Raw genomic sequence first — 21,469 nt, forward strand, 5'->3', positions numbered from 1 at the left:
ATTAATAGCCATCAATTATCGCTCCTTTATTCGTTTAGCGCTCGCAGTATCTACGGCCCTATCCCACACATATCAATAATACCAAAGTAGGTTCTAATGGCCAGCTAGATACTCTAAAAGTGTGTGGATCTAACAAAAAAAAAACACCTTAATTTGCTTTATGACGTTTCTTAATTTCCTAAATTTATTTGAGGTTAAGTTTGAGATTTTTCGAAAAATGTTCAATTTTGAAAACAAGATAATATGGTTGAAATCAAGCAAAATTTGTTAAAAAAATAGCATTAATTTTAACTGACTGCTCCTGTATAAATCTGCAAATACTGCTGTATTAAAAACGTGCACAAAGATGTTCAAAAAACCTGTACGAATAAAAAGCAACAATCAAGTAAAAGGCTCGGAAAGAAAAGGAATAAAAGACATATTATCTAAGAGCTTCCCAGGCATAGCTGAGAACGACCTAAACGTCTTACTCAACAACAAAAAAGACCCATTAAATTGCATCAAGTTAGTCACACATAGCAATGAAATAGTCCAAGTCTATGTGCTACAGAAACAGCCATTGTTCTTCACAGTACAAAACAATGTATTTCCTACAGTGTTTCTACTATGGAAGTTCTCAAACTTAATTTCAAACTTTACAACTCATCCTCAAGTGGTGAACTTCATTAGCTCGGGAGCAGACTTAATGCTGCCTGGAGTGATAACACCTCCTCCTAATTCAGGTTTACTTAAATTCAATAGCGTACAAGAAGGAACTCCTGTATATGTAAATACTTCAGTAAATAAGGCGGCATTTGCAGTTGGAACAGCTGCCCAAAGTTCTTTTGATATGGATCATGCAGGTGGGAAAGGAAAGTGTGTAATTATTTATCATTTTTTTGGCGATCATTTATGCAGTATTGATGGAAACTCCAGTGGATCAATGCCAAGTTTAGGGGCACCTGAATGGTTGCTTTTAAATAATTATGATTCCGACTTTCCTGCTATTGAAGCAAGAGTGAGTCCTGAAAGTAAAGCTGTAGAAACTATTTCTGTAAAAGCAGATATTAGTATAAATGAGGATGTGGGCAGTAATAGCATTGAAGAGAGTGAAGAAACTGCATTAGAAACTCATTATCAAGAGAATGTTAGTAATAGTACTGAAGATATGGATGAACTTTTAAATTATTGCTTTTTGGCCTCAATAAAATATTCAAAGACTTTGACACTGCCATTATTGATTTCAAACTTCTTCAAGCTGCAAATGCTTCCAATGTGCCCTGAAGGGACAACTTTAGACATTAAAAAAACTTCCTACAAAAAGTTGAAGCCTTATTTAGAGGAAATGGCCAAAATAGGATTGATAACAATTAAAGAAATTAAAAAGGGAGTTGAAGCTGTGACAGACATAAACAAAAATCATCCAAAATTTAGCGAATTTTATTTAAAACCTGAAAATAGGCCTAAAAAAGACAATGTTGAGGAGAGTCAAAAACAAACAGTTATTACTGAGTCCTATGTAGTGACAGCTAATGTGCTACCCTTTTTCTGGCCAGCTGGCTACCAAAAAGGGGACATTGTTGATAGGCCAAACATACGAAAATTAGTAACTGAATATGTAAAGTCCAATAACAGTCAGGTGATTGAAAATACAAAGTTAGTCAAACCAAACACTGATGTCTTGAGATCTATATGCAAAACTGACAATCCAGTTTCATGGGAAGAGGTATTTGAGAAAGTGTGTGAATCAATGAAGTCATGCTTCAAGGTTAACTCAGGCAATGACCAAATTTTCAATAAAGGCAAAGTGTCCCCTATTACAATGAGTGTGTCGGTGAGATCTGGGAATAAGAAAGTCACACTTGTAGACAATTTGGAGATTTTTGGGGTAAACATCAATGAGTTTGCCAAGGACTGCCAACATGGAGTGGCTGCAAGCACCAGTATTACTCCAACTCCTCCAGGAAAAAGATGTGACCAACTTTTGGTGCAGGGAAACCAGGTGGTGTTCATACATAATTTGTTGGTTGAAAAATATAAGATTCCTAAAAAGTATATTAGAGGGCTGGAATTGGCCCCTAAAAAGAAGAAATAGTATTGTGATTTATTTGCATATGGTTTTTGATATCATGTAAATATATCTCTGTTTACCAGCAGTATTTTTTTTACCATTTATAATTAGAACGTCCAAAATCCTTCGGTTTTAGTTGAAAAATTGAAGTAAACGATCCAAAAAGAGAGTCCCTGATAAGGCAAATATTGTGTAATGTAATAGTGTTAGTAGCGTACCTCCTACATAGTAGGTCCTGTATGAAGGCAAGAGGAGATTTTAAATGCTCACTTCCTAGTCTCAAATACACATACAAAAATAAGCTAAACATCGTTTCTTGGGTACAAATGATGCATTTTATTTACAAATGAAGGCATTTTTTTTATTCACATGACAGGAAAACACTCAGAAATTTACATATCAGGGCTTTTAATACATTTTTAAAATCAACATAAACAATAATATTACTCTACAACAAAAATATATAAAAATATTGTTAATAATATTAAAATATGTTTTATAATAATTATAAATTTACAACTGACCCCTTCCTCGTTTATGGGGAAGCATTGTGTGTAAGCAGTAAATACAACGAAGCCGGGGTTAAAAACTGCCATTGTTAAGACAATCACGGTTACAAAGCTGAGTTATCTAGATAGTAATTGGAAGGTGTTACCTGATTTTTGAACCTAAGGGGCCAAATTATTGCTTGTTAAAAATATATAAGTTAACTCATTAATAGGTCTATTTCACGCATTCCATAGCCATAATAAAATATACAGTAACTACATAAGAAATATATTAAATTTATCATTAGGGCATACAATATATTACTAAAAGTAAACTGTACATTATTACTCAAAATAAATTGTAAAGCTCAAAAAGAATGCTGTTTTAATTTTAATACATTGTAAGACGATCTGTGATAAGATATTTGTACTAATGAACAAATAAATAATGGGTGTACAATAAGAAACTAAGCACCGAAGTTAGCCGCATTAAAAAACATACGTGGCCTTATCAATTGGTCCCCAATTCTGAGCATGTACGGCTTAGTCATTGCTCTTTATATGATAAGTGTCAGTTGCCCACGAGTTGTCATTCAGTGCATAAAACTTGATTTAGAGATGGATGTTTCCAGGCAAAATTTAAGAATATCTATGTTGTGCTGTTTTAAAATGAACAAAAATGCTGGTGGAACTACAGAAATGATTAACTCGTTTTTTTGTCTTGAGGACGATCTACCTCCGGTTATAGAGAAAAAGTTTGAAGACGAAGGAGTTTAAACTTTACTAGACAAAAATCCATGCCAAACCACAAAAAACTTGCAGAAGAGATAGGAATGACTCAACAAGCAATTTCAGTTCGATTGCGTGCAATGGGAAAGATTCAAAAGGAAAATGGGTTCCTCACGAGTTAAATGAAGACAATAAAAATCGAAGAGTTGAAATTCTGCATGAACTTATTTTCTTGGTACAAAAGAAAAAAATGTCGATGTGACAATCCTAAGCATAGAAAAGTACGGGTTGATCCAGGTCAACCATTCACATTAGTTACAAAACTGAATATTCCTGCTAAGAAAATTTTACCGTGTGTCGGGTGGAATTGGAAAGGGGTCATTTACAACGAGCTTCTGGATCCTGGTCAAATTGTAACAGTTCAACTTTATCAGGCCCAAGTGATCAAATTAAGTGAAGGTTTGGAGCCACGGAGATCTGAAAGTGATATTGCTGCATGACAATGCTTATTCGCATACAGCAAAACCCACCTAGGAATCATCTTTTTAGGCTAGGAAGTTTTCCAGAATGTGGCATATTCTCCGGACTTGGCCTCTTTCGACTGTCGCTTATTCAGATCAATTCAGCCTCATCTAGCTGACCAGTAGTTCCCCAAAGTTAAAGATGTTCGAAAATGGCTTGATAACTATTGCGCCCCGAAACTACTGACCTCCCCTATCTCGAGGGCATCCATCATCTACCCGATAAATGGCAAAAGACCATAGATAGTAATGGAGATTATTTTGATTATTAACGTTTCCAATAAACATGTCTTTAATGAAGCTTAATTTCATCAAAAAATACTCAGTTTCTATTTATACACCTATTAGGTTTTAAAACCTAAGTATATACAGATTACAATCAACATAGACAGCTGTGATGTTCGGCAACCAATTCTTCACAATAAGACAAATTGCCTGAATGTGATTTATGTAGGACCACTGCAGGATATTTAATGTTTATGCATGCAGGGTGGTTGGTTTTCGACTTTAAGGATGGGAGTCCCTCTTATTACCAGTAGGGAAAAATGCGTGATTATTGGATCTCAATGAAAATCCATGTTTAAAATTAGGTAAATTCTGATAAATTCCGAAAATATCTGGAAAATGGATTTTTGAGAAAGGATAACCGCGATTCCCTTGTGTAAACTTTATGGTAAATTCTGACTAGTTCCGAAAATATCTGAGAAATTGATTTTTCGAGAAGAGAGCCCCACCATCCTCGTAATTACTATCGAAAAACAGTCACGCTGCAGATGAAACTAAAATAAATTCAAATTCTCATAAAGTAAAAACATTTCAATGGACATCACGCGCAGCCACCGAATTGATGATACGTCGCAAAAAAAGTTATGGCACCTCTGGTTTGAAAACAACAAAACGCTTCGAACAGCGCTCCTTTAATTCCAAGATTATTTTCTACAGTATAAATTGCAATATTAAAAGATCAAAAAAATCATTCAGATATCGTTTAAGGCCACTGTTAAATATATGTGGAACATCCTCGGTTCCTACTGTCCGCATAAGCCCCTCGGCGAAAGAGATATGATTCTTTACAAGACTGTTTCATTATTACCTTTTTACCTATTATTAATGCACAAATGAGGTTCATATGCAAACACCTAAGGGTCAATTATGTACGACAGATTATGTACTTATTGAAAACAGCTATTACAAATAAGTGACTACAAATTTTAAAGATGTTTCTAATCAGACGACCAATTAATTTACACCAAATGCAGATAATGTGGCTTGTTTCGCAAGCGTGTTTATCTTTTTTCTCTCTCCTTTACAAAGAAAACAAGACAACGTGTTAAATATAGTCGCTCGGGGTGAGATTAGTAATTACCACTCTTACTTATATAAATATATTGTGTAATAGTGAGGCATTACGGACGTGGCCCTCTAGTATTTTCTCGCTAAAATCCGCCGAATAGTGTTACATATGTTCAAGGAATAAGCAACTATTGGCAGTGAAGAGATGTTAAGTTAAACGTTTCCTTTGCACAAATACAGTACTAATAAATTGAAGTATGCACTTAAATCCCGGTTAAGGATGACAAGTGTTCAAAGATTTACATTATAAAAGATACAGTCTAATGGGCTTTCGTAAAACAAGCCTAGCTTTAAAGGTTCAATAACATCATATAAAAAAAATACCAATGAGCAATTTCTAGTTACAAATGATCAGCTGGTATTTATTGACTCCCAATTTAAGTATGTAGTCCCCTTTTTTATAAGCTAAACAGCAGCTTTTGTCAGTATACAGGATACAATTTCTATTGTATTTCATGGATTTGTCTCAAAATATCGCGCTTTGGGTTTAAATAGATTCTTATATCTTTGTTGCAAAAATATATTGTTTTGTTATTTTAGTAATCTAAATATGGCCTCTCGACGCATTCTAGACAGAATCAGGCAATTTTTATGTAAATTTTTAAGACCAGTTTAATAACAAATAATTGTTGCATCTGGATTGAAAACCAGAAATTCAGACAATATATAATAGACCTTTAGGTTTCCATCGCTTCCAAGTGGTATTAGTACTAAAGGTCTATTTGCAGCGATGTGTAGGTGGGGAGCTTGCGGTTTTCTGACGCTCGAGGAATCACGAATTCAGGGGTCCATTGAGGTAGATGTTGTGAAACCAAATTGATGAAAATTGTGTAAATGGAAAAATCTTTTTTTGCCACTTAAACCATTTAAAATATTTGGGAACTATGTGCGAAGTAAATTTTCCTAAAGCTTCACCAATAGGAGTCTCGACGAAAGAATCCTTTTAGCATAGGAAAAAGCAAGGAAATGTCTCTCTAATGAGATTACGCTGAAGGAAGTCAGCTATACGGAAGGCATTTTCTTCGTGTGAAGACCGGGGTCATCAATTAATAATCTAATAATGGTACGTATGAAGTACGAAGTTATTCAAAAGCTTGAGATATGTGGGAAGTTTTAGGATTTTTAAACTAAATGCCAATTTCATGCCTGCCTCAAGAGAAATGTATACCCAAATCCTAAACTGAACATCAATTGGAAGAGGTTATCCTAGAAGCACAGAGATTTACAGCTGCCTAAATATACAAGGTGGAGATCTACGGCATTATACAAGATGCATTACACCTATTACGTATTTAGTACATACGTAGTTTTTCTTTTTGTTCAAAAGTCCTTCATTTAAGCCACTTTTGAACATACGCCGCTTCTGAATAAATCGAATAAATTTTATTGACTCGTAATTTCATCAGCAGAATCTATAATTAAAATGTTTGCATTTTGATCTAGGACATTCTGAATATATAGGATTTTTTAATAGATATACGTAAGTTCAGCTTAATGGCTAAAGAAAAGTATTCAACGCTCGTTTCAGATTTAAGCATGAAGACAAAAGTCTTAAGGTTATCAAAACACTTTCACAAGGAGTGATAGTCGTTAAATACTTCAAAGTCGAACATCAGGTGTAAATTCCTTTTTCTCAGACTTAAGAGAAAACTATGATTTATTTTAGTGATTTGATCAGCCCTTTCTCTGTCTAGAAAACGTCGATCGATCCTCCGGCTAAATTTCATCAAATAAAATAGAATCAGCATAATCCACGCTCTACTTACAACGACGAGTTCTACGTCGAGAAAACGATTGATCCTAGAGTCCAGCAAGTCCTTCCAACAATCTGAGCCACTGCTACGTGTTCGGTCGCGTTACAATCTGTTTGTCTTGCTGCGTCGTGACCGCAGATGATGAATTCGTGCTGCTATTGGTCGTCGTCGTGCTGTTGTTGGGCCCGTTCAATGTAGGTATGCTGGTGTTGTATGGGCGGTTCGAGTTGCACAACACTGTATACACATTGTCCATTTTACATAATTTTTCGAAGAAAGGTATTAAATCTAAGAGTTCATTGTCGTTCATGTCATCGAACCATGAAGCTACTGGCACCTAAAACCAAAACAGCGATGTATGGAACATATCACTATTAAAATAAGCAATAGTACTTACAGCATTATCTGGATGGAATATATAGGAGGCCGGCGAATTGTCTACAATAACGATCTGTTGCAGATCTCTTCCCAGCTTATTCAAATCCTTTACGTAGTTCCCTCGATAGTAAACGCAACTCTCTCGAAACAGTCGCGCCCGGAACACGCCCCATTGGTCCAGCAAATCAGCTACCGGGTCTGCATACTTTGCTAACGAAGCAGTAAATAGGACACATTCGTAAAGTTCGCCCATTCTTTTGAGGAACTCGTCCACATGGGGCCGTTTTAGGACGTATACTTGGTGTGTGGTACCATCGATTTCAACAGGGACTATGAAGTCAGCGTTGTTTATTGGCTGTAAGAAAATGCAATTCATTGAATGTATTTACTCAAAGAACACAATAGAGAAGAACCCTATCTCTTGTAAAAACTCAAACCTTTCTTGTCTTTGAACTCACCTTAAAGCTGCTATGAACCAAAGTCTCATCTAAATCGATCACCATACACTTCTTCTCCATATCCTGGTGCCTAGCAGGAGGCAGCAGGAATGAAACCCTGTCGCTGGGCGTGTACTGAGTCCCATCCACGCATTGTTCCTGCTGCTGGGTCTTAGTTTTCCGCTTTCCCAAACAGCAAAGCAGTGACCTGAGGAACCCACGTGTGCTTTTCTTTTGTGTTTGTGGTGGAAGGTAATCTGCTGCCTTGGAGGCATTATCGTCTACAGGTAACGTGCCTGAATTAAAAAACCAAAGTTCTTTAAACACCTTCACAAAGAGCTAATTTCTGCAATTCATAAACACTTCTCAAGGGAGTCAAACCTAAGTCTGGTTGACACTTGGCTTCTTATTAATTACCAGAAGAAATTTCCATTCAAAACAACAGAATTTTTCCTAAATATACTAAGGATAAAGTAAATTATTGCAAGATAAGATTAGATACCTTTATGAATCCTAGCAAATTACTTCACTTCTAAATAACAAGTCCATGAAGGAATTTTAGCTACAAAGGATTAAATATTCATTTGTGAAGACTAAACAGTTTATTAAAAATCTAATGATGGGTATCCAAATATGTGCATATGTTGTAAATAAAGATAGTAAATATCAGATATGAATTGGAAAGCAAAAAACCTCTACTGGATTGTTTTGCATTCTGTTCATTTTTTAGTGTATTTATAAATGACATCAGTTCCTGTTTGATATACTCTAATTCTGTGTTTTATACTAATGATATTATAGTATATTACATGAAGAGTTTGTCTTTAAGATGTGTGACTTCATAAGGAGATCATAAACAGAATACCATCACATAGTGTCATCAATGAAGGCTGAATACCCTGGCTTGACAGAAGATGCAAAGGAGGCTGTATATTTAGGTACATTGTTAAAGGAACTGCTAATTATTTTCAAGGTGCCAGTAGCATTTGATAAAAGTGTTTTGTTATATAATGAAATCAATCTATGCAAAAATTGGTAAATAACAATTTGTTTCATAAGTGCACTAACTAAACAAACTGACATTAAGTGGCTTTACATTAGAGACATGGTAGATTATAATAAAATTTGCAAATCATATAAGTCTACTATATTTATATGTACAAAACCATTGTCCTTACAGAAACAAATATTTTGGGTATTAGGATTTAGCTTACAATAGGATTTGCTCATTTATATGCTCAGGGGAGAGTATGAGTTCTCTTATAAACTAACCATCATATTAAAAAAGTGCTTGCTACTTAATTTTTTAATCCCCTTTGAATCTCAAATTATAAAGAAACATAAACTTATTAAATGTTCCTGTAACAATCCCAAAAGTAATGTCAGCTACATAGAAGAAAATGTAACAGGGTAGCCTTACTAAGGAAGTAAATACCAGTGACCCATGACCCAGTTTGAACCTTGTGAATTGAATTCTTTAAATACCAAGGCAAACCTGTGAAAATTGTTATGATTTCATTCACCCAATGTGCAAATTTGCACCCACCAAGGAAAAATTACATAGTCGCCTACATAATGTGTACCTAAAGACTTGAACTGAAACGCTTAGTATTTACAAAAAAAAACACTTACTGAAAGTATGTGCAAATTGCAAAATGCCTTGCGGCAGATAACTCTGAAATATGGTCATTGCGGGGCTGATATTTCCCTTTTAAACTCAGATGATGACCAAGTGATTATCGCAAATTAAAAGTGTTATTTACCTTTTTCAGGAGGATAACTGTTCAGTTGTTCATCCTCTCTCGACACCTGGGTAATAATGGACGATGCGTCCATTTAAACATTTGTTATGGTCCTTTAAAAAAATATCACCACCTCTAACTGCTACTTGGAAGTTCACCGTGGGGCGTTATTGCCGGTGCAAAAGTATGCACGTATTTTTTGGCTCGCGTATTAAAAAAATTCGATTGTAAACGAGTTTCAGGTATGCAATGTTTTTTGTAAACCAAGCCTAATTTACGCCATATTTGTTAATGAACTGTCACCAACCTAAAAAACTAAAAACGGATTTCGCTGGGTGACATTAGTAGGATTTTTATGCTTGTGCTATTGGCTAACCTGGGAAAAATGGCTATTTTTATCGCGAACGTGGTGCAGTTGGAGCAGTATTTAAGTACAATTAAATTAAATGAAAGTTAAAAAGTAAATTTTAAATGTGTTTTAAAGAGCAATTATTAGATTATCACTTCTTTTTTAAAGAGAATTAACAAGACTTTTTCAATAAATTGAATACCTTTCAAAGACTAAAAAGGGAACACACAAACTGCACCATTTTGATTATGGAAAAACGTGATAACGTCAGAGTTTGAAAAAGTTCAATGTTTTCATAACTCAAAGCGGTAATTATTCATGCAAAATATACTTTTCTTAAAAATAATAATTTAGTAAATAAATCTCAATAAAATAAAATTGAGATTTATGTATTATAAAATATATTTATAAATCGCTAATATTATCATCACATGAGTTTACAATACGATACACATTTTATGCTTTACGTTGCTGTTTACAAAATCTTGGTTTATTTCCTATTTACTTCTAGCTTTTCAAAGAAATTGGAACAAATATTTTTCGACTGTGAAAAAATGCTTTTTTATACTCCACAGATATAGATTGAAGTCTTCCATTGTTCCTCATAAGTAATAATCTAAAGGAATAGGATCTGGTAAATACCTTAGGTTTGTTTTTTTCACATTTGAGAGGCTATTCATATCGATTTTTCAGTAAAAAGCAAAAAAGAACAGTAACGAGTGGGCAATAAACCATGAAATTCGGAAGTCACTTCAATCTATCACTAATAAAATGCGCATCGCTTTAATGTGATCTTAGGACCTCATAATTAAGATCGTGCAGTTTGTACGCCCAGATTTATCATTTGAAATGACATATAATCCTTCATTTGTCGCTGTCAATTTGGCGGCTACTCGGTTAAATTCGTCGAAATGTCATCGCTCGAACAAAGCCGAGCCTGAACCATCGAGTTGGGTCGGGACGGAAGGAGAATTTGGGTTGTAGGGAACTGTCAGAGCAATTCCCTTATTTTTTCTTCATAAAATTAATCTCGAGTGTACATTTTCATTAAATTTCTCTTTACTAGAAGCTTTTATGTCCACGCAATACCAACCAACTATCGGAACAACGTGATCGATTAGTGAAAAGGCAGAGTTTTCACCATAAAGGTTAGTCATTTTTTGTATTGTGTTTTCCTTGTCAAGTGCGTCATTGTGGGTAATCTCATTCATGTTCTTAAGCTTAATTTAAATTTAATTTTCTGGGAACCTGTTGAGAAAAAGCAGTTTCCTACCTACAAACCAATTTAATGAGTTATTGCAAAAACCATCATGTCTCCCAATTGACCATCAAGGTAATGTAACGCCCTTGAAATCCAGCAAATCCGCCCCCCTCTTTGTGTTTTATCTTCACTGTTGTGACAAATTCTTGATCTATTATTAAAAATTAAGTGATGTTCTCGTCTGGTTTGCGAATTTACAACATATTTGCAATTTGTGCCACAAGAGAAAATGCCCAGTACCCATATGAGATCCAAATGCTTCAGCAGTACTATGCATAGTCTCAGCCACAACACATATTTACAGAGCTAGTTTTGGGGACTTTCTCTTTGCGATTTTCTAGTAGGTTTATGGCCATGTTATCATTTACTTAAACAAAGTCAGCAATCATAGAATCAACACCTTAGCATTTGCCAGTTCTTGCAGCTTAAATTGCTTCCTAAAAGAATCATAAAGCTGCATTTATGTCCTTTTCATCTGAGGTGGATTGTTCACTCTCTTTTTTTTATTTTGAGAATAACACATCACACAACAGTAGGGATGGAATTCCACCCTATTCTCAATTAAAACTGACTGAAGATAACATTCACCCTTTACTAAGGGCTCTGCTAAACACCCTTGTTAACATTTCAGTGACAGATCTGTTACTGTGTGTGACAGTTGAATAATTAAATTGTGTGAGACACTTTGAAATTTCTCTTCTTTTATATAAAATGAATTTATATTGTCGGCATAGGGCCCATGTCGATTGTTTGAGGTATAAAAGAATGGAATTTGAACAAATGAAAATGTTTCGTTGGTGCAATAAGCCCAAGATGCAACAATATTTTGGTTTAAGACTTGGAAAATGTATGGATGTCATGTAAATGTCGTTAAGATTGTTAATTTAAAATAGGTCCATAGGAACTATAAGAAACTATTTCTATTATTACTCCTTAGCTCTTGGAGATTCACAGAAAGTAAACATGAAATGTGAAAAAAAAATCCTGAACTTCAGCCAATAATAAACCTATTGCTAAACATATTGTACTAATTGCATAGTGAATATATATTTAAAGGCTGCACTGAAAATTTTGATTCCGAGCAAACACCATTCACTTTGTTATAAGCTATAGAGCCTTAACATACACCTTGTATTAGTTAGATAACATTTTCTCAACGATTATTCCTGCATTGATGACCTTCTATTTATCTAACTAATCTACTGGGATAACTTGCTTAGAAAGTAAAGACATGTATAGAAGCCTTTCTTGAGTTTTCTTATCGATAAACAAATACATATAACATCATTGTTTGCTTAGTTTAATAATGTTCATAACGGATTGAAATTTCTTCCAGAAAAATGGCAAATAGAACTGGAACCGCCCAAAGACCCAACGGACAAACCCAGGGCAAAATATGTCAGTTTAAGCTGGTACTTCTGGGGGAGAGTGCTGTTGGGAAATCTAGTTTAGTCTTGCGTTTCGTTAAGGGCCAATTTCACGAATACCAAGAAAGTACTATTGGAGCAGCTTTTCTCACTCAAACTATTTGCCTTGATGACACCACTGTAAAATTTGAAATTTGGGATACAGCCGGTCAGGAAAGGTAAGAAACTGTTATTATATTGTCACAATTCTGAATTGTATTAATTGTTTTCTGTAGGTATCACAGCTTGGCCCCGATGTACTACAGAGGTGCCCAAGCCGCTATTGTCGTTTACGACATAACTAACCAAGACACGTTTGGACGAGCGAAAACGTGGGTTAAAGAGCTGCAACGTCAAGCCAGTCCGAACATCGTCATAGCTTTGGCTGGCAATAAGCAAGATTTGGCCAACAAGAGGATGGTGGAGTATGAAGAGGCGCAGACTTATGCCGATGAAAACGGACTCTTGTTTATGGAAACGTCCGCCAAAACCGCGATGAACGTGAACGATATTTTCTTAGCAATAGGTAAATGAGTATTTTTATTAAAAAAATGATTCTAAAAATGAGTTGGTTATAGTATTAATGGGTTGGTCCTTCAATGGATCTATTTTCTCGCTGACGTTTCTTTCTCTCATGCAAAATTTATTTTTTCCAGCTAAGAAACTACCCAAAAACGAACAAAACACCGGTCAAGCGGGTAGTGGGCAGGGAAGACGACTCACCGAAGGTACTACGGAACCAACGACTCCTGGCAATTGCTGCAAGTGATGGCTGTCGGCCGCAGTGAAGTGTTATTTCAATTTAGAAGGTTGGACTGTGCGTCAGGCACTTTAGTGATACGTTGAATGTAAGAAGTCCTCATAACGTAAAAATGAACATGATAATAGACATCGTACACTGTCACATATTTATGATCAACTTAAAGTTTCTGATATTAGGAGAGTATTTTAGCGCCAATCTAATTTGAAAGGTATGGATTTATTATTGTTTTTAGTCGCTTAAAAATTGTTGGGAGATTCAAGTGTCTGTGACAGTGTAACTATCGCTGTCCGGGGTCGTTTTTAAGCATAAAGTTTGTTATTATCAAAAGTATTCCGTTTTAGGCATTTACCTTCATCCGGCCCTTGTTCTAGAGTATATCAGTCATTTTTTTTTCTAGCATGAAGTGTCTTCGATGAGATCAATCGTGAAAAATAATCAATTTCTTGTTATTATGATTTAGACGCTTCGTAATAGATGTCCAATAATAATAATTATTAATTATTCCATATATATTTTATACATTTATTTTTAATTATTAATTTAGGCAGTAGCGACAGCGTTACCAAATTATTGTAACATTCGTCTTAACGGAGTCCAACGTCGCGTATCGCTTGCAGGTTCTAAAGTACTCATATTGTCTTATTTAGTTCAATTTTATTGTTAAAAATAGAGTTATTTTTATTTTATTTGGCCTGAGTTGTGATTAACAATAATCTAATGGTAAGCGAATCAAATGGAGTCAAAAATGCGAGGGTGTTTAGTTGCGCGTCTGGGAGTAGAAGTTTCATAGCTGACATAGATGTTTTTGATATTGCTTTAATTTACACTTTATAAGTGGTACAAAGCCTGTATTATTTGCTTTGTGATTTGGTGCTCGTATTCGCTGTTCTATTGTTCATTTTGAGCAAGAAGAGACGTGGAAAGGTACAATTGATGAGGTGAAATTATTTAGTGCAATTATTTGAGTTACAAGGATGTAAAATTATGGTTTTAAAGCTATCTTCACCGAATAGAATTCCAGATTAAAATTTAACCATTTATGACCCGTCACATCTCTATGTGAAAAATGTCAAAGTAGAAAAAGTACATGGTAAGTCTGCAAAAGGAGCGAACGTTTCAGTAGTAGAAATGGAAAGAGAATATTAGGCCAGTGACCAGACCGGTGTGACCGGGTGAACTCGACTTATTGGCAAAGAAACAATCGTGAAGCCGCTTAATTTTTCAACAACAAAAACAGTAATTGAGGGCTTTGGTGCAAGAAAGAGAGCCCCATTTCTGTTAACTTATGATTCTTGTTAACTAAGACGTTATGATGAATGTTCATAGCTACTAGAAAGATCTAAATATTCAGGTTGGCCTTGAGGTATTCCCCACTATTGCTATGAGTCAATCTTCGTCATGGTACACAAAAACACAAGTTTCATAAGACAGAGCACATAAGCGCATTTAATTCTTAGACCAGGTTAATCATACAATAAAGTGTAATAAGAAAATGTTCCTTAGTTCATGTTAGTATAGGTCTGATTGCGACTCGAGCTATGCGCTTTCTTGCTATAAATTATTCTCCTGCACACGATTCGAGACTAACTATGGTTTCATAGTTATTCTCAGCTGAACATTGAGACTGTACAAATCTCCCAACACCACTTCAGTGGCCTGTGTGGGAACTTTCAATGGTGCAACGTCGTTGGAGAAAAAATGTCTCTGCCTGTTAGGCAGGTGAAACCTCTTTAAATCAATGGATTGGCTTGCTTTCAGGTAATAATGATAATTACGCCCATTCAGCAACCAGAAGTGTTGAGTACCTGCTCACATTCAGTGGAAGTTGTCAAATTATGATCGACTTTAGCAGAGCTGAGCTTAAGCTTAAAAACACCCTGTATCATTAAAACAGTCAAACGCGACGTATGTTTTAATGCACACAAGGCCACAGGCAAAGCTTTCCCTAGGTACTCGTATCATATCCTCGAATCTAATCTGATTCCATTTGAGGCTGCCAATGTCTATTTCCTCATAAGAAATATAAAAATACCAGAGAACGAATTTTTTGCTGAGACCCGTATCAATACAAAAATACTATAGATAGGTGTTCCTAGTCACGCGAATAATTCTGCATTCATCCCTGTCTCTAAATCTTAAAAAATTATTGTTTGTTAATGGCAATCACTGTAAATTGGGAATTAAGATGAATTTAAAGTTTGTGGAAATATGAAAGGATCACTTTTTTTCACCAGCGATTATCAGGCCATTTTATATTTGGCGAAAAGAATCAAGTAAATTTATATGATTAGCTAGGTTTTAAAAATTAGAGGTGATTGTACAGAATTTTAAATACACTAATGTTCCAAGGTAAAAATTAGTCGCATTATCTTATTGTACATTTTTAGTTTATATTTTAATATTTCGTGGATAAACATGTAATTGAAGTGGACACTGGAGGTGTTCATTATGTTGTATTATAATTGAATATACACTATTAATATGATGCAGCTTAATTTTAGCCAACTTGCAAGATAATTCAATTTTTGGAATTCATACCAGGTAACTAAGTATCTTGGATGTCACCAACGATTATCGCTTTTCAGGGCCAGAGGCCACTATTTTCGACTTAAGAATGGTCAGAAAACGACTTTAAGTTACAGAGACGGTTAAATGCTACTGGGTCAGCAGTATGTTGAATGGATCATAATAACACGATTTTGATAACTATTTGGAAGATAATTTTCAAGGAAACTACAATACTGACGAACGATAGCATTTTATTTCAGTTTCCATAATTCTTGACCTTATGGTGAAGTATATTTAACATAAGAGTTAAGTTTCTAACGCTACACTAAATGTTCCATAAAAAAAACCCAAAGCGATAATTAAAACAAGTTTATTATTTATCTGGGAATATCAATTTCAGGTACAATTTGACGAATAAAATCTGATAAAACAAATAGATAATACTAAAAATATCTATAGAAAAAATATTCGACTATCACATATATTTCAATAAAAGAAAGATTTATCTTGAAGTATTTGCTGGTAACAAGCCTGCAATTAGAAAATGTAATAATCAGCTAAACTCCTGGTACTGTAAGAACAAACCTTAAGAGTTGTAAACATAATCCCAAGCTCTCCGTTCTCCAAATTCTGATCCATGAAGTATTCCATGAACTCCAACTCGGCTCCTAAATGCGGAATACGAGCTCTGACCACCACATACAAAAATAATGGGAACAAGTCATCCATGTTCCATACATAACTATTGCCCAATAGATTTTGAGCTATGGGAGTCATCTTGTCCACGGTATTTCGTATTATCATGAGCTTTTCGAGGGGCAGAAACATGCTTATTATTTGCTGGAGGGTCTCAATTGCCTCTAAAAAGGCACAGCTTTTGTCTGATAGATTAATGCATTGATCTAAATTGAAGAACTTCCTGGAAATGCGTTAATATCATAGTCTTGTGGTGGTTCTCATGCATGAAACAGTTACTTTTCTACTGAAAGAACGCTCATTAAGCTCCTATCAGACAGTTTGTTCCATTCTATTAATACTTTTTTATATTGCTTCTCCTGAGCCTCATTTTTGAGGCTCAACAAAGTACACAAAGAATTATAGACCTTTGGTAATATCACTGGGTATAAAAGAGATCGGTAACTTATGACTTCTAGCCTGAAAGATCCCATTTTTTTGGAGCGTTGTAAGGTTTTTAAATGAGCAATAGATCTGGGGAAATTCAATTACTTACTCTCCTTCCAAATTAGAAACTATGCATTCATTATTGCGATCAGGAAGGGCTGGAAAAAGATATCCTACAATATCAAACACCCTCTCAGTTATATCAATTATCTCCGATATGGCGTGATTCACGAGTATTGGATGAACTTTTCCGCTGTATGACGAAATGTAGGCTTCGCACAGGTTATTTAGCAGAGAGCCTAAAGGGTGGAAAGTGCTTTCGAACGCCTATGAAAAAAATGTCTGCTGCAGACCTACACTCATCTGCAGAAAATACAACTTACACGATGTAAATAACTTTTGATTTCCCTATAAGATTCTACGTTAATGGAATCTCGACCAAATGGCGGAATAACGTCCAAATTATTCAAGGAATTTTGAAAACTGCCATCATCGCCCTTGTTTTTCTTTAAAGTAGTGGCGCTAGATAAATACACGGCAACATTTTGCCATATTCTCGGAGTTTCCGAAGAGGAAGCCCCTGTCGTCTTTTCAGGTAATCCAAGAATTGCATGGCAACGCTTGAATAAGGCCTTCCATTTCTCCGAAGGAGGAGTGCAAAGAGTACCAAATGATTTTGGTAAGGACGAATTTAGGTCTGGTTCCTTGCGCAGTACTCCTGCGCTTATTTTTATTCCCTCGTCCATGGACCCGGTCAATGTGCCTTCTATAATGTGGCCCGAAGGCAGGGTCACTATTCCTTTTCCTCCTACTAATCCAGTTCCTTTAAAATCTCCCTCGTAGTGGGTACCGTCGTCTAGCACCATTACCCCATGACCCTGGAGGTCTACATCTCAACAATGAACTATTATTTAAACAGAAAAGTTACCGAAAGTGAGTCGTTATGGAAATTCCCTTCGTAATAGGTGCCTTCTGTGGTAACGATAAGGCCGCTGCCTTGTCTCTTGCAATCTGACCAATGACCGAGGTATTTCTTGCCTGTGGCTATATCATCCATAACCCCGTAGCCAGATTTCTTTCCACAATCCCATTCTCCGATGTACAAAGAAGCGGAATTTGCCATGAAATTACCTTTACGTAGGAGACCATGTCCGTGAGGGGCCCCATCTTTAAAGTAACCCTTGTAGATATCTTTGTTGCAGTATGTGTATGTACCATAACCATCTTGTTTATTCTCCCTCCACTCGCCTTCATAAGTACCTAAAAGGTACTGTATCTGTAGAACTTCAGTGCTTCTTACAGGGCCCATTCATTAAGTCAGAAAGATATGAAGGCAACTTGACTGAAATATTTCAGCAATACATACCTACATTGGGAATTTCCATGATTCCATATCCGCTCAAAACATTACTGTTAAACTGCCCAGTATAGCTCTTCCCATCAGACCAAGCAACCTTCCCAGAACCATGCATTTTTGCATTGACCCACCTCCCCGAAAACGAAGCATCTTTGAAAAACCCAGCCTTTGTGAACTTATACGTGCCTTTTCTGGCTAAGGGCGGTTGAAGAAGTTCCGGCTTTTTTAATGCCCCTTTAATGGCTTGTTGTAATGCATGGTACCACGAGTTCTTAGTCACACCATCTGCTGCGACTAGCGTCAAGGTGTCTTCAGGCATTTTCAGGCAGATTAAGTGGAGTAATTCGTGATGGGGAATTTCCAACCAAATCATATCTAATGGGTGTTGGTGTGAAGTCGACCCGTTGATATGCACGAAAATATCTGAGAATAAAATGAATCGGTGCGATGAAAATCTGCCTGCGTTGTGAAGGCTTATTGGGTCTTCATGGCTGTCGCTGATCAACCTTCTTTTAGGAGCTTTTAGGTAGTCAATGATTTTTCCTTCATTTAACCAAAAGTTGCTAGTTTTTTCTGCCTCTTTCACCTTAATGTCAATAAAATCTACGAGGTCTTTGAATTTGAACTGGCTATCTAAATTGGCAAATTTTCTGAAGAATTCACTGTAAACAACTATTCTTTTCAATGGGGAGAGTAGAAGGAAAGATAATTCTCTATCTTTAGTAATTTGATCCTTCAGTATTCCAGAGCGAAGAGTATGTAACTGAGGACTGATAGACAATATCTTTGTCAGATATTCAAATCCATTAATACTAACAATGTTTTGAATGGTATCTACATAGTTCCTGTAAATTTGCAAGAACTCCTTGCAGTATTTCAGGAGCATGATATCAATTAGGGGTATAATGCTATTTCTATGTTCTAACAAAGACTCCACACTAGCAGTAAGGAAAAAAAGCATATCTTTGTAAGCTATACAGAGAGATTGATATAAATCTGCATTTTCTGAGCCTACAGACTTCTTGCTTAAAAGTTTAATAACTTGCTGGTTAACACAGATCATTTCCTCTAACATCAGTTGCTCCTTAACAACAAACTGATTAAAGCCTTCATCACACTTCACTCCTAAGTTGAGCAGAACATATTCGTTACTACTAATCAAATTGTTTAAAGGTTTTACAGCTTCAGTGTCTCGATTCTCGCACTCAGACATAAACTTATGGTAAATTGTTTGGTAACTCTGGGAGAATTTTCCGAAATAAGTTACGTTGGTTTTATTGCTTAAAATCATTGTGAAATTACTGCCACATGCTGCATCCATCACCTTCTCGTTCATGTTACATACAAACAGCTTTGGAGCACTTTGATCAGCCTTATTTTCTAGAGTTACTTGATGGTCATTGTTTCTTCCCCAAACAAATGTTCTTCCATCTAAAGTCACTGCACAGGCATGTATGTTTTGAAGATTCACTTTTGACACTCCGATTTTAGAGAGCGCTGATATAATCACTGGGAAATCATCCTTTGATTCAGTGTCTAAAACAATAGAAAAATCTAAAGATATGAAACTAATTTCTTTTTTACATGGATGATTGCACTTATTCTCCAGTGGTTAAGGAAGCAATTATGAATGGTTTTGTCCTTGCAACCAACCAAATCATATTAAAACTTACATTAGGAAAATTATTGAGGAAAATTACAAGGCCAAAAATTTGTGCAATACCTGTTTGAGTAAGGATTAACTGGGTTATCTATACAAACATGTATACTCACCAAAATAACCATATTTAAAATTCCCCCACATCCATACCTCCCTACTCAACAAATCATTTCCTTTACTTAAAATGTGATCAATATTCTCTTGCACTCCCAAATCTTGAAAGTCTCTTTCAGATGTGCTTTGACTGACAGACAGTAAAAAGTCCTCTTTTGAATTTTTCCTGTGAATTCCCTCATTATTATTATCAGTGCCATATGTATGATCTGAGCTTGAGCTTACATGCCTCGAGAGAGTAGCAACTTTATCACCTACTGTTTTAACCCCTTCATAGACAAATGTAGCAACATTACTCATATTCTCTTTAATAATTCGAGTTGGTTTTTCTGTACATTCTATCAGGTACTCTTCTCCCACTGAGGACATGCGAGATATCTGCCTAGTAAGGAACTCCTTGGCTGCCTCAGTGTTTCGAAAAATAATGTTCTTTTCTTCTTTTATAATAAGTTCATCTTCAGCGCGTTCATTACCATAGCATCTAAATGCAGTAGATTCTTCAATGTCAGTGTCAAGTTTAACCCCTAAAGGGCAGAGATCTCCTGATAGAGGTGTAGAGCTATGGGATCCCTGTGAGTGCAAGGAACATACTTGGCAGAGTGGGGTAAAACTTAAAGTCGCTTCAAATTCATCTATAATTTGCTTGTTGATGACAATTACAGCAAAATCAACTCCTACAGCAATGGCATGTACTAATCTACCAGAGAAAAAAACAACCTTCTTGGGGTTGTTCTCATTTATTCCTATTTGAGGCATATAACCACTAGCCCATAGTTGGTTGTTTTCACACACATACAAAGCTCCAAATGTGTTCACAGCTATGGTTTTGACTTTTACTTTGCTGGTAGAGCTCTCATGCCCTAAAGCACACTTGTATTGTTCAACTAAATAAATTTCTTTTAATACTGTGAGATTCTCATTACAAATTAGTACTGCACCTTCAGGATTTACTATAAATAACTTATCTTCATGGCTTGTTATGTAAGTAAGGAAAAAATTGTTTATGGGAGTAAATTCAATGTGTTTCTTCTCAACCCCTTCAATTGTTCCCTGATATAAAACATTGCTGTTTGTTAAAATAAATATGTGGTTATTGATATTTGCAATATTCTTTACAGGTTCTTTGATGCTGGTCTTAACCTCAATGCTCTTATTGTAAATCCATAAGATAAAACTCTGATTCATGTTTTCAAACTTTAAACCCCCATTGCAAGAGAGAAGAGAATTTGTGATAAATCATCATTTAAAGGATATTTTTTGTGGTCTATGTAGTCAGCATCTTTGCAGTTCAGATTTAGGCACAATTGCACTACACTCCTTAATCTATTAGCTGCATTAATTTTAGTGCTCGATCATTTTACAGGTATAAACTAATTTTAATCCAGGAGATAAAAATTAACAATAGTGTTGTGATTAGTGGGAATGAATAATGAATAGTAATAATGACATTTAAAGTCAATCTGTTAAAACATAAAAA

At 35.5% G+C, this 21,469-nt stretch overlaps 4 protein-coding genes across 6 annotated transcripts; 2 read left to right on the forward strand and 2 right to left on the reverse strand.

The window, feature by feature from the left end:
* The first annotated feature begins 208 nt into the window (after positions 1-208).
* eIF2D (eukaryotic translation initiation factor 2D) lies at positions 209-2,131 on the forward strand. The gene has a single exon (XM_066405900.1). It carries the CDS (start codon positions 347-349, stop codon positions 2,072-2,074), a length of 1,728 nt encoding a protein of 575 aa, XP_066261997.1. The 5' UTR covers positions 209-346; the 3' UTR covers positions 2,075-2,131.
* Positions 2,132-4,539: 2,408 nt separating this feature from the next.
* On the reverse strand, positions 4,540-9,762 carry LOC136419511 (carboxy-terminal domain RNA polymerase II polypeptide A small phosphatase 1-like). Of its 2 annotated transcripts, none has more exons than XM_066405903.1 (4): positions 9,474-9,762; positions 7,732-7,991; positions 7,293-7,628; positions 4,540-7,232 (listed from the first exon to the last, which is right to left on the reverse strand). In XM_066405903.1, the coding sequence occupies exons 1-4, from the start codon at positions 9,544-9,546 to the stop codon at positions 6,981-6,983; spliced, it is 921 nt and encodes a 306-aa protein (XP_066262000.1). In that variant the 5' UTR covers positions 9,547-9,762; the 3' UTR covers positions 4,540-6,980. The 2 variants fall into 2 exon arrangements, with proteins under 2 accessions (XP_066262000.1, XP_066261999.1); XM_066405902.1 differs by having other exon boundaries at positions 7,732-8,006.
* Positions 9,763-10,731: 969 nt separating this feature from the next.
* Positions 10,732-15,716, forward strand: Rab5 (RAS oncogene family member Rab5). 2 transcript variants are annotated; one of them, XM_066405605.1, is made up of 4 exons: positions 10,732-10,949; positions 12,399-12,647; positions 12,705-12,994; positions 13,125-15,716. In XM_066405605.1, exons 2-4 carry the CDS (start codon positions 12,403-12,405, stop codon positions 13,235-13,237), a joined length of 648 nt encoding a protein of 215 aa, XP_066261702.1. In that variant the 5' UTR covers positions 10,732-10,949; positions 12,399-12,402; the 3' UTR covers positions 13,238-15,716. The 2 variants fall into 2 exon arrangements, with proteins under 2 accessions (XP_066261702.1, XP_066261703.1); XM_066405606.1 differs by lacking the exon at positions 10,732-10,949 and adding an exon at positions 10,995-11,134.
* Positions 15,717-16,093: 377 nt separating this feature from the next.
* Positions 16,094-21,408, reverse strand: Als2 (Amyotrophic lateral sclerosis 2). Its single transcript, XM_066405975.1, has 8 exons — positions 19,992-21,408; positions 18,228-19,754; positions 17,790-18,121; positions 17,245-17,739; positions 16,971-17,188; positions 16,715-16,894; positions 16,325-16,658; positions 16,094-16,270 (listed from the first exon to the last, which is right to left on the reverse strand). The coding sequence occupies exons 1-8, from the start codon at positions 21,175-21,177 to the stop codon at positions 16,226-16,228; spliced, it is 4,317 nt and encodes a 1,438-aa protein (XP_066262072.1). The 5' UTR covers positions 21,178-21,408; the 3' UTR covers positions 16,094-16,225.
* Positions 21,409-21,469: the final 61 nt, after the last annotated feature.

Source organism: Euwallacea similis, chromosome 2 (genome assembly GCF_039881205.1).
Source record: "Euwallacea similis isolate ESF13 chromosome 2, ESF131.1, whole genome shotgun sequence".
Taxonomy (NCBI): Eukaryota; Metazoa; Arthropoda; class Insecta; order Coleoptera; family Curculionidae; genus Euwallacea; species Euwallacea similis.

Excerpts from the sequence above, each read along its gene's own strand:
- Als2 (XM_066405975.1), bottom strand. The coding sequence starts at position 21,177 with ATGAATCAGAGTTTTATCTTATGGATTTACAATAAGAGCATTGAGGTT. Across the intron at positions 16,659-16,714 it reads AGCGTTCTTTCAGTAGAAAA|GAAGTTCTTCAATTTAGATC; the intron begins GTAACTGTTTCA and ends ACGCATTTCCAG. Across the intron at positions 16,271-16,324 it reads TTATGTTTACAACTCTTAAG|GCTTGTTACCAGCAAATACT; the intron begins GTTTGTTCTTAC and ends TTCTAATTGCAG.
- LOC136419511 (XM_066405902.1), bottom strand. The coding sequence starts at position 9,546 with ATGGACGCATCGTCCATTATTACCCAGGTGTCGAGAGAGGATGAACAA. Across the intron at positions 8,007-9,473 it reads CAGTTATCCTCCTGAAAAAG|GCACGTTACCTGTAGACGAT; the intron begins GTAAATAACACT and ends TTTTTAATTCAG. Across the intron at positions 7,629-7,731 it reads TGGTTCATAGCAGCTTTAAG|CCAATAAACAACGCTGACTT; the intron begins GTGAGTTCAAAG and ends ATTTTCTTACAG.
- eIF2D (XM_066405900.1), top strand. The coding sequence starts at position 347 with ATGTTCAAAAAACCTGTACGAATAAAAAGCAACAATCAAGTAAAAGGC.
- Rab5 (XM_066405605.1), top strand. The coding sequence starts at position 12,403 with ATGGCAAATAGAACTGGAACCGCCCAAAGACCCAACGGACAAACCCAG. Across the intron at positions 12,648-12,704 it reads GATACAGCCGGTCAGGAAAG|GTATCACAGCTTGGCCCCGA; the intron begins GTAAGAAACTGT and ends TGTTTTCTGTAG. Across the intron at positions 12,995-13,124 it reads CGATATTTTCTTAGCAATAG|CTAAGAAACTACCCAAAAAC; the intron begins GTAAATGAGTAT and ends TATTTTTTCCAG.